Here is a 12585-nt window from a genome sequence, read left to right as displayed (position 1 = left end):
TATAAATCTACTCTCTTATATCCCCCACACCCTAATAACCAAATCAAATATTCTTCTCCTCCAACTACTTAAATATACTCACACACTCCATATACCAAATTCCCTATCCACCTTATCCCATACTCCTCCTCATTCACATCCCAACCCAACCAAATTCTCTTCCTTTTTAATTATATCACAATCCATTCTCTCTTACTATCCCCCCCACAAACCCCCCATAACCTCAACCCCCATATATATCTCCCCTCATCCAAACCTTCACCATTCAAATATATCACCTCACCCCAATTTAACCCAATTTTCTAATCCACCCCCTTCCTTACACAACCACACATCCCACCCCACCATAATCTACACACAACCACCACCCCCCCCACCCTCAACCCCCCCCCCCCCAAACCCTTCCCTCATCCACCAACCACCCTCTCTTCACCCCCCCCCATCCCCCATCTCCTCCTCCCCTCCCCACATTTTACCCCATACCTTATCAATTCCACCTCCACCCCACTTCATAAACCCTACCTTCTCCCTATCCCCCAATCCTTTCCCATCACACAACCCACTTCTCTTCTATATACCCCCCCCCCATCCCCCTCTCCCACTCCCACCCTAAATCCAATCTTAATTACCTTCCACTATCCCAAATTACTAATCATCTACTATTACATCCCAATCACCTCATACACAACCACCACCCCCCACATCCCTATAACCACTTACATTCTAAAACTCCAATCTAACTTCCGTTAATTCAAATTTACAATTAACCACCAAACACTATATCCCCCCAATCCCCCCTAACCCCCTCCCCCCAACAAACCTTCAAACACACTCCCCCTCCCCCTCCCACTAAAACCCACTCCTCAAACATACCTATCCCCCCCCCTTACCAATTCATCCTTTCCTCTCCCTCCCCACCCTCTCTCACAACTCCTACACATTCAAAACTCCTCTCTTCCTACATCCCCACTCCACCAAATCCACCAAAACCAACCCCCTTCACCCATTATCCCATCCAAATCTCACCCCCCATCAATCAAACATCTCCCCCCCCCCCCCCCACCTTCTATTTTCCCCACACTACCCCCCCCTCACTCATCCCCCCAATACCTCCTCAAAATCCCCCCCCTTTTCCCTCCCCCCCACACCTCCTTCTTCTAACAACAATATCCTATCTCCCTACAACCCTCTCCCCCATACCAAGAACCAGTCAGTGTGGGAGAGTCTGTGCAGTTTAAAGAGAAAAAATTAAATAACAATTCTGACTTTAACAATCATCCACAAACACACTCAGGAAAGAAATCCCAAGAGCATTTCAAGAGTGAGAAATCACTTATTTATAAAACAGATGTGGAAGTCAATCAGATAGCCCAAACAGCTAGAAGTCACTGTATATGTGGTTACTGTAAAAAGCCTTTTCACAATAAATCTTGCATTACCAGCAAACATAGAAGTGACAGAGGAGCAGATTTCTATGTGTGCAATGGATGTAAAGAAAACATTGACCAGGAGTCAGAACTCATAGGAGATCAGATTCTTGACACTGTAGAGGAGCCATATGAATGTAATGAGCATAGAAAAGTCTTTCACCAGGAATTCTCTCTCATTAGGGATCAGAGAATTCACACAGAGGGGAAACCGTATGAATGTAATGAGTGCGGAGAAGCATTTAAAATAAAGTCATATCTAATTGCACATCTGAGAGTCCACACAGGGGTAAAACCTTATGAATGTAATGAGTGTGGACAAGCTTTTAAGCATAAGTCATCCCTAATCACACATCAGATAAACCACACCGGCATAAAACCTTACGCATGTAGTGAGTGTGGAAAAGCTTTTTCTCGGAACTCACACCTAATTAGACATCAGAGAATCCACACAGGGGTAAAACCTTATGAATGTAGTGAGTGTGGAAAAGCTTTTTCTCGGAACTCACACCTAATTGGACATCAGAGAATCCACACAGGGGTAAAACCTTATGAATGTAATGAGTGTGGACAAGCTTTTAAGCATAAGTCATCCCTAATCACACATCAGATAAACCACACCGGCATAAAACCTTACGCATGTAGTGAGTGTGGAAAAGCATTTACACTGAAGTCATATCTAACTTCACATCAGAAAATACACACTGGGGAAAAACCTTATGAATGTAGTGAGTGTGCAAAAGCATTTAAGCATAAGTCATCCCTAATCAAACATCAGATAAACCACACCGGCATAAAATCTTATGAATGCAGTGAGTGTGGAAAAGCATTTAAGCTGAAGTCATCCCTAATCGGACATCAGAGAATCCACACAGGGGAAAAACCTTATGAATGTGTTGAGTGTGGAAAAGCATTTAAACAGAAATCATACCTATCTATACATCGGAGAATCCACAACTGGGAAAAGCCTTATGAATGTAGCCAGTGTGGAAAAGCATTTAAGCTGAAGTCATCCCTAATCGGACATCAGAGAATCCACACAGGGGTAAAACCGTATGAGTGTAGCCAATGTGGAAAAGCATTTCATTACAAGTCAGACCTAATCATACATCAGAGAATCCACACTGGGGAAAAACCTTATGAATGCAGTGAGTGTGGAAAAGCTTTTTCTCAGAAGCCACAACTCATTAAACATCAAAGAATCCACACCGGGGAAAAACCTTATGAATGTAATGAGTGTGGAAAAAGTTTTTCTCAGAAGTCAGACCTCATTACACATCAGAGAACCCACACAGGATAAGAACAATATGAATGTCCTGTGTGGTGAAAAAAAAAGGGGGGAGATTTCATTGCACATCAGAATTCACATGGGAGAAACATTACGAATGTAGATAATGTGCAGAAGCCTTTTGGGAGCCGTCAATTTTCATTACTAAAGCATGTAAGCATATATTAGCGACCATAAACATACTGGCATGCTCTGTCAGCTTACAACATGAGTGAAACAAGCTTTAACAACATTGCAAACAAAGTACTAAAAGTAAAATCAAAGTGAAAAAACACTTCAGAAGTTCCAACAAGTGTTAAAAGGTATACATGAGATTACCAGTGTGTTTGAGAACACAGCTATGTGTTGTTAAAGTAAGATGCAATTTGTGAGTGATCTACCTTTATTGTGAGGGGTAAAATGTGAATGAGTACTGCTTTCAGATTCTTATGTTGATAATAAATGTTCAGTGCATAACACTTGTTTGAAATACCATCTTTATCATTTCCAGAATGTATGTAGTATGAGTTTCTTGAATTTCAATATCCCACATTCTGTTTCAGAATAAATTGGAAGCAAAAATATCAACTGATGCATGTTGCAATCCTAATGCTAAAGACTCAGCTATGAAGCATGAATCTTGATCAGAGTGATGAATCTTGTGACACCTGGCCAAATGTGGATCCCATTTGGCCACTGTCCCTCCTTGAATTCTCGAATGTGGGAGATTGCCCCTGGATCTGTGCCCACTTAGTTCTTGTAGGAAGCCATAGGCCCATGACACACCATGTCCCTGGGGGAAACCCTAACAATAACTGTGGACCTGTGCACGACATTGCTTAGAAACCTGCACCAAGGAGAAGAATCTGATAAGTAGAAGTACAATTATCTAGAGCAAAAGAATACACAGAAGTAAAATGAACATTATTAAAGACTCCCCTGCAAAGGAGCAAAACCTGATGCCGCCCTCAGAGTTAACTGAGGAAGACAGTGAGAAAATTGGGAACTCAGAATTCAGAAAACTCATTATAAAGCTTCTGATCAACATTGAGAAGCACATACAAGAGTTCAAAAAAATTAAGGAATATGTTACACAAAAAATAACAGCAATAGAGCAAATTAAGGCTGACATTTCAAAAAATAAGAATAGTAGAGCAAATGAAAAGTGCAGTGGAGAGTCTCAAATAAAATGAAGCAAGTGGAAAAAAAGAATCTCAGAATTGGAAGGTATTTCCACATGGGACGGTCACCCCACAGCAGTGACAAAACTCACTCTGTCACAGCGAGCCCAGGGCCATTGTCCTTCTGTGTGAGCAATTTTTGCATGTTCCTTTTTCCTTTTTGATGTTATATACATGAGTCTCCTTTATTAGTCCTAGACTTGTTTTTTTATTTTGTGGGGGACTGGAAGGTCAGTATTTTGGTTGGTTATTTGATATTTTGTTATTGTTTAGGTGTTGGGCATCTGAACTCATAACTTTGGATTTGTATATGTCTCTGACGGTGATGGGTTCTTTCTCATTGCTATAGGAATGATAGTTATAATGCAGAGTGTGCTTTAGTCAACATAACAGATAGAGTATGTGTCCTGAATCACAGTCATTCATTTCTTGTGGTTCAAATGTTTGAAAATTGAGAGCAGGTTGAGAATAGGTTTGGTTTCTCCTGAGGTCACTCCCTGGCCAACTCAGCTTCTGTGGTATTTCCTCTGTCCTTGTGTATCCTTAAAGGAACTGAAATCAGTTCGAAGGGGATTCACAGTAGCTATAGTTTCTGGTAATCACCCTCTTTTTAAATTTTTTAAATTTTATTATTATTGCAATATTAAAAACAGAGATGAGAGGAGAGAGAGAAAGATCTCCCATGCACTTATTCACTCTGCAGTGGATGAAGAGGCCAGACCTGAGCTGATCCAAAGCTAGGATCCGGGAGTTTCTTCTGGATTGCTTACATAGGTGCAGGATCTCAAGTCTTTGGGCCACCGCTTACTGTTTTCCCAGGCCACTAACAGGGAGCAGGATGGGAAGTGGAGCATCCGGGAAAAGAACTGGCACACGTAGGGCATCCCAGCACATGCAAGGTGCAGACTAGAGCCACTAGGCTACCATGCTAGGCCCAGTAATTACCTCCGTAAAAGTGCTTTTCTTGGGCCAACAATGATAGCCTAATAGCTAAGGTCCTTGCTTTATACGTGCTGGGATCCCATATGGGTGTTCAATCTAATCCCGACTGCCCCACTTCCCATTCAGCTCTCTGCTTGTGGTTTGGGAAAGCAGTTGAGGACAGGGCTTGGGACTCTGGACTTGTGGAAGACCCAGAAGAGAGTCCAGGCTCCTTGCTTTAGATTAGCTCAGCTCTGACCATTGTGGTCGTTTGGGGAGTGAATCAATGGACAGAAGATCTTCCTCTCTTATGTCTGAATTTGTAATTGAAAAGTAAAGTATTTCTTCAAGATAAAAATTGTACTGTTTTGTCCTCAGCATGGCGGATTAGTGACTAAGGTTCTTGCCTTGAAGGTGCCAGGATCCTATATGGACGCCGGTTTGAATCTTGCTGGGCATACTTCCCATACAGCTCCCTGCTTGTGGCTTGGGAAAGCAGTCAAGAATGGCCCAATGCCTTGGGCCATGCACCCAAGAGGCAGCCATGTGTGCTAATGAACAATTGTAATTTTCAAAATATACACTCTACAATTTGAGAAATTAAGCAATGCAAAACCCAGACATAACAATTCTACCCAGCAGTCAGCATGAGGAATGTCTTCCTATGTCTGTACCTACTTTAAATCAGAGTTACTAGAAAGTAGTACCTGGGACTAAAGCAAACATGGAATGATGCATTTCCAAAAGCGTAAGCCTAATGCCATGGTCATACAAAAAATAAATCAGTGCAGGTTTTCTAGTTTTGATAAGCAATTTTAATACTGAAAATGTCAAGTGTGTCATAGGTGTATTTGTCAACACAGAAGCTGATATTGCCCATGTAGTGAGCTTGGGGTGACATTTGCAAGCTTAAAAAGAAACTTTATATTGTACTTATAAAATTAAACTTTTTATATTAATATAATCAAACCTTCCGAGGCACACAAATAATGAAGGTCATCAATGGGATGCATATCACTGAGTTCATTTTTCTTTTACCTAGTAGGTCCTACTTGTGTGGCAAGTAGAGACATGCAGATTCAGAGCATGCAAGCACTCATGAGAGTGGAAAGGACAAATAGAACTTGCATTCACCAGGTCACTCCCACCATGACCCTGGGGTTCTCCATTCCAAGCTTGGCCAGGTCCAAATCAGGAACAAAAAATCACATTGTGATCTCTCATGTAGGTATCAGGGCCCAATTCCTGGCATCATTCCCTGCTACTTCAGGTGTATTTTATACACTGACCAGAAGCAGAAAGGCTGGTACAGAATCTGGAGTTCTGATAACTGAATGCCTACATGATCAGTAGGGGCTCAACCATTGAAGTGTCTCAATAACAACCCTCATTCAAAAGTATTTTAAAGGAAAGCAAAAAAAATTCTTATGAAGTTTCTCAAATGGTGCTAGAGAGACAGCAAATGGAGACATATTTGAAGAAAATTCAAGGTTTGATCATGGCAGGGAGAGTCAGTGTTATTTGAACCTAGAACTGGTTCTTTCCTCCCCCATGATGACCAGGTCAAGGGGGAACTTCTCTCCAGGCAATTGCAGCTGAGCATGCAGACCTATTGAGTGTACAGTATACTCTGCACGAATGTACAGTATACTCTGCACAGCCACAAGCAATGGCATGGCTCTTAGTGTGTTTTCCCTAGTAGAATACAGTGCCATGAAATAGTCTTGTCAAATTGTAAGAAATGTCAATTCAATGGGTTGTTCTTAAGTACCTGAAAGTTGTTACCCACTGACAGAAATGGATACAAGTAGATTTATTTTTATTATTTTTTCTTTAATTGGGAGCATGTTTCTGTGGCAATATTTAAGTCTGGCTTTCTCTTTCATGAATCAGGTCAGTCTCTGTCTTTCTACTTGATATCTGCTTGAGAAAGCTGATACTCATTTCATGTTCTGGAAGATAGCAATATCCTCCCAGGACATGCATTGCTAGGATCTTCTGGTTTGAGTTTCATTTTGGTTCTCTTTAGAGTCACTTAGCGAGACTATTGCCATTGCAAAATCCCAAAAATGTATCCTGGAGCAGCTATGGAAATTACATTTGTCTCAGTGAAATGGGGACTGAAGAGATCAGTTTTGCACAGAATTGTGGGTGTCCCATGTATGAAGTGAGCCATCTGGTCAGTGAAGACAAACTGTGGAAGACACAGATATGTCAGCAGCTTTTGTTTACCTTGGATCCACCGAGTAGAATCCTACAACATACAACACAAGTAACACAACATTATTGAAAATGGTTCCACTGGGATTGGATGTAAAGAAGGTTGCATGTTATCCTGAGCAGGCTCCAGGTTTACAATGAAAATGTGGTCATGGAAACAACCAACAAACAGAAAACACAAGGTCTAAGCATCTATGTAAAGCATAAATACATAAATAAACACTGCGAAGAATACCTTACATAATCCAAAGTCTAAATTACCCAATTCTTATAGTGACTGGATCCAAAGGAGTAAGAATAACAATTCACACATTGATACAAAGGCACCAAGATCAAACACAAAATGGTATTCCATCAAGAAAGGGAGGAGAAGATGCATGGGGTGAGGCTAGAAGGGTGACTGCCTTAAAAAGAAATGCATCAAAAGGACGATGTGTGTATTTTAGATCTGTAAGCATTTTGCACAATATACTTATAAATAGCACCCATGACATTAACATAACACATGGGTTATGTTAAAACGCGTTATGAAGAGAAGTTCCAAAAGAAGGGTATGGGTGAATGCTTGTGGAAGCTTAACACGCATAGGATTGTAACTCAGCTGCCACAGGTTGTGTCAAGCTCCAGACACAGTAGATAGTAGGCCCATGGACAGATGACTTGGACCAACAAGAAGGTGACTACAGATAAACTTTGGAGGGCTATGACCAAGTGAATTAGCAAAGCTCTGAGCATGAACTCTGGCCTGGACCCTCACTCTTGCTTCATTCACATAACACCATTTTGCTGTCCTGGTGACAGGGAGCATTCTGATTGGCTGCCTCTCTTTGACCTCATTGGGTTGCACGGCCATATAAGCTGTCCAATCAGCAGCTGCCTGGTCATAAGAGCCCAGAATCCTGCAGCCCCAGCATTTTAGAAAAGCCATGGTGACAGACAGCCTCCTATGCGTGGTGGAGAAAGATGGTGAGTGGCTGAAGCTCTGCTTTCTCTGGTCTTTTTCCCCACAGGCCTTGGCAGGGGGACATTTAGACTCGATGGAATGCAGCAGAGTGTGAGTGTGTGGGGCTGGGCAGAAAATGTAATGAAGCCTAGGGCTTTTTCAATACTGGTACTGTGTAAGCATTTCACTTTTCCATTGATGAGAATCCTTGTGTCTCTTGAAGGAGCCAAACTGATCCTAGTTCCCTGTTAAAGGTAGTGTTTGGAAAAGCATTTGGAATATAGAAGAGCCAAGTCAAGCTGACTTCTGTAGGCAGATCACTTGAGCTTTCTTGACATGGCTCTCAGTGAGTTTTCCCTGCTAGAATACGGTGTCATGAAGCAGGCTCACCGTATTATAAAAGAGATCACTTCAAGGACATCATTAGTTTTCATGTTGTGGTTCTGTGTAGGGTTAGGATCAGGGTTATCATTATATCTTAGGGTATGGTAGTGATGAAGTCAAAGTCCAGTTTTATGATTGGGGCTAATTTTAGTGTTAGGGTTCCATTAAGGCCTATGATTTGGGTTATCATTAGGAATAAAACTAGGATTAAGATTAGATAGAATTAGGGTTAGGGCTAATGCTAATGGTTAGATTGGGTATTGAAGTTACTATTAGGTTTAAGATTTGAATTATGGTTAGCCTTATGGTGAGTGTTAGGGTTAAACTTACAAATATGGTTAGGTTCAGACTCAGGTTTTTGTTTGTTGCATGAAGTAGGATTTGCATCAGGATTAGTATTTGGGATAGATTCGTCTTTGACTGAATGCTAGATATAAAGTTCAGGTCGTATTTCTGGTTCCAACTTAGTTTTCATTAGTACTAGATTGAGGACTATTGTTAGGACTTGGGTAAGGGCTCTGTCACTTTAGAATACAGTTAGGGTTACAATTAGTGTTAAGACTAACGATGTGGCTACATTGAGGATTAAGAAGTTGTGTTGATTTTCGTAGTATGGTGAGGTTAGAGTGAATGCTGAAATTACGCTTAGAGCTAGAGTTAATGTAAGGGTATGGGCTAGTGCTGCAGTTCTTCTAGGATTAAGGTTAGGTCAAAATCTAGTGCTAGGTTTATGACTAAGGTTTGGACTACAGTTGGATTTAGGATTCGTGTTATAATTAGGATGTGATTCCAGTTATCATTAGGGTTAGCTTTAGAAATACATCTATGGTAAGGTTCAGTATTAGGGCTAGGCTTAGTATTACAGTGATGGCTAAATCTGTGTCAGGGTTGAAGTCAGTGTTAGGACTATGGCTCAGTTTCTGTTTAGGGTTAGGATCTCATTTCTGGTTGGGGCTAGGGCTTGAACTAGTGTCAGTATGAGGCAAGAATTAGGGGTAATCATCATATCTGGATTAGGGTGTGCCCTAGGTTGTAATAAGTATTAGAGCTAGGTTTTGAGATAGGGGTTGGGTAATTGCCCGGTCTATGTTTAGTTTTAGGTTAATGACTAGGCTTTGAGTTCTGTTAATATTAGCATTGTGGATAGATTTAGAATAAGATTAGAGCTCTATCAGGGATATTCTGAATAGGGTTAGGGGCATGGTCATAGCAAGGGTTAGGATTTTGGCTAGTATCTTAGTATGAATTCTTCTAGGTCCAGCACAATAGCCTAGCAGTTAAAGTTCTTGCCTTACCTGTGTCGAGATCACATATGGGTTCCAGTTCTAATCCCAGCAGCCCTGCTTCCCATCCAGCTCCCTGCTTGTCTCCTGGGAAAGCAGTCTAGGACGGTCCAAAGCTTTTGGACCTGCACTCATGTGAAAGACCTGTAAGAGGCTCCTGGCTCCTAGCTTCAGATTGGTGCGGCCCCAGCCATTGCAACATTATCGGATGGAAGATTTTCCTCTCTGTCTCTCATGCTTTCTGTATATCTGACTTTGAAATGAAAAGGAATAAATTATATATTTAAAAAAAGAATTATGCATGTTCAGATTGAGTTTAAGAGTAGGGTCAATGTTAGTGTTAGGATTCAGCCTACAGCTTGGCTGATGGCTACAGATGTAAAAAGTCAAGAGATAGAGTTAGCATTACAGTCAGGGTTAGGATTAGGAGTATTGCAAAGGTTGGTACTAGGTTTAGAGTTAGGGGTGGAAGGAGATTGAGGATTAAGATAAAGTTTACAGTTGGGGTTAGAGTTAGGCCTGGTGTTAGTTCTTGAGACTGCTACTGTCTATGCTTAGGGTTAGCCACAACCCTCATCTTAACTCTTATTTAGGCCTATTGTGAGCACTAATCATAACCCCATTGCTAACCATAAACTGATTCCTAATTCTCAATCTGGCTCTGATTCTAAATCTATTCCTAACCCAAATCGTAATCCTTGCCCAAATCCTACCATTAAATCTATAACCAACTGTAGTTCTATTGTAGCTCTCATCCCAGCACTATCCCAAATCTCAAATTCTAGCCCTAACCCTAATGATAACCATGCCCTAATCCATCTGTGATCTTGCTCTAACCTTAAGCATGGATTTAACACTACCCAAGGCTCTAACCATAATACCAAATGAATCTTAGGACATAGCCCTCATCCTGTCTTAACCCTGACACTTCCCCTAACATTAAACTTAGCTCTAACCTGAACTCTCACACTGATTTTAATATCAACTATACTCCCAGCCCTAACTCTAATTCTAGCTCTAACTCCTTACTCTGACCTTAGCCCGAATCCTAATGAACCTTTCTCCATAACCATTGAATTATCCCTAACATTAACCACAGCATGAACATCAACCATAACCATAGTTGTAAGTGGAATCCTAATTTTCATCATAAATCCCAACCTAACCCTACCCTATCCTAAGAGTAATATCAAGTCACAGTCCTAACTTAACACTAACCTTAACCATAAACCTAATATTATCCATTATCATTCTACTCCTAACTCTAATTCTAACGTTAATCTCAACATTAGCGCTTGCTTTAACCCCAGCTCTAATGCTAACACCAATCTTAATCCTAGTGACAATGGTAGCACTCACCCAAAGTTTAATACTAGCCCATTCCTAACACTACAACTTTCCTTAAAACTCACTGTAATCCTAACACTAATGCCAAGGAAATTTCTAGCCTTCATTCTAATACTAGTCTTAACTCTTATTGTAAAACTACCCCTATTTCTAATCTTAACCCTAACCCAAATACCTCTCATATACCTCTGCTTTTACTTAACCCTGTGCCAAATACTGACTCTAATCCTTGCCCATCCATACGACTACTCTAGCCATAGTCTTACCAAATCCTATTCCCAGAATTTTAAGACAGTCTAACTGAAATATGAGCATTAAAGCTAGACAATATGCCCACCTCACTCAAAGCCCCAACTTCCTCTGTTCTCCACACGGGTGCTGGATCCCAAAGCTTTGGGCCGTCCTTGACTGCTTTCCTAGGCCACAAGCAGAGAGGTGGATGGGAAGCAGGGCAGCCGGGATTAGAAATGGCGCCCATATGGGGTCCCGGAGCATTCAATGCAAGGACTTTAGCCGCCAGGCCCTGGTTTTTATTAATTGTTAACTTAGTCAAACACTAGTTAATCATCACCTTCATCTAGTACTGATGTACCTGTTTTTTCTTCTTCTTCTTCATCCTTGCTGTTCTTTTGTTAAAGGTAAGTGAGATGGGTCAGGGCAGACAAATGTTTTAAATGCTCTTCTTTGTGTATTCACAAGAAATGTTTCATTGCTGTAACTCTTTTAAAGGATGACCACAGGTCCTAGGGACCCTGCAGCCACATGTAAAGCCTGGAATAGCTCCTGGCTCCTGACTTTCAATGGCCCTTCCCCAGCTATTGAGGCCATTTGGAGAGTAACTCAAGAGAAGAAAGAGGTTCTGCTGTGTCTCAGTCATTTTTTAAGAAAGATTTATTTATTTTTTAGGAAAGGCAGATACACAAGAGGTGAATAAGCAGAAAGGAAGATCTTGTGTCCAATGATTGACTCACTGAGAGGCTGCAACAGCTGGAGCTGAGCCAAGCCAGAGCCAGAAGCTGAGAGAATCTCCCAATCTGGTGCAGGGTTCCAAAGCTTTGGGCCACCCTGGACTGCTTTCCCAGGGCACAGGCAGGGAGCTGAATGGGAAGCAGATGAGAATGGGCGCCCCTATTGGATCCCGCAGTGTGCAAGGTGAGGCCTTTAACCACTGAGCCATAAGCTAGGCTCTAAATGATGCATTTTTAAATGATGCATTTTTTTAGAGATTCATTTTATTTTTATTGGAAAGGCGCATATACAGAGAGAAGAGACAGAGAGGAAGTTCTCCCCCATATGATTCACTGCCCAAGTGAGTGCAATGGCCGATACTATGCCGATGTGAAGCCAGGAGCCGCTTCAGGGTCTCCCACGCAGGTGCAGGGTCCCAAAGCCTTGGGCTGTCCTCGACTGCTTTCCCGGGCCACAGGCAGGGAGCTGGAAGGGAAGTGGGGCTGCCGGGCTAGAACCGCCGCCCATATGGGATCCCGGGCGTGCAAGGTGAGGACCTTAACCACTTGCGCCACTGCACCAGGCCTAATGATGCATTTTTTAAATGACACGATTTAAGGATGAACACACATCTCATTCACATTAGGTGTTGAAATGGCAGGTC

The 12585-nt window shown here is 41.8% G+C and overlaps 1 protein-coding gene across 1 annotated transcript; it reads left to right on the top strand.

The window, feature by feature from the left end:
• Positions 1 to 1348: 1348 nt before the first annotated feature.
• On the top strand, positions 1349 to 4171 carry LOC121159194 (zinc finger protein 84-like). Its single transcript, XM_040984176.1, has 3 exons — positions 1349 to 1356; positions 1443 to 2656; positions 4149 to 4171. The coding sequence occupies exons 1-3, from the start codon at positions 1349 to 1351 to the stop codon at positions 4169 to 4171; spliced, it is 1245 nt and encodes a 414-aa protein (XP_040840110.1).
• The last annotated feature ends 8414 nt before the right edge of the window (positions 4172 to 12585 follow it).

This window comes from Ochotona curzoniae, unplaced genomic scaffold (genome assembly GCF_017591425.1).
Source record: "Ochotona curzoniae isolate NIBS_2020 unplaced genomic scaffold, NIBS_Ocur_1.0 contig_409, whole genome shotgun sequence".
NCBI classification, from domain to species: domain Eukaryota; kingdom Metazoa; phylum Chordata; class Mammalia; order Lagomorpha; family Ochotonidae; genus Ochotona; species Ochotona curzoniae.
This window is presented reverse-complemented; position numbering and strand designations above follow the sequence as displayed.

What these genes read in the sequence shown, in the direction of transcription:
- LOC121159194 (XM_040984176.1), top strand. An exon ending in CGGGGAAAAACCTTATGAAT is followed by an intron (nt 2,657 to 4,148) that starts GTAATGAGTGTG and finishes GTTATTGTTTAG; the next exon opens with GTGTTGGGCATCTGAACTCA.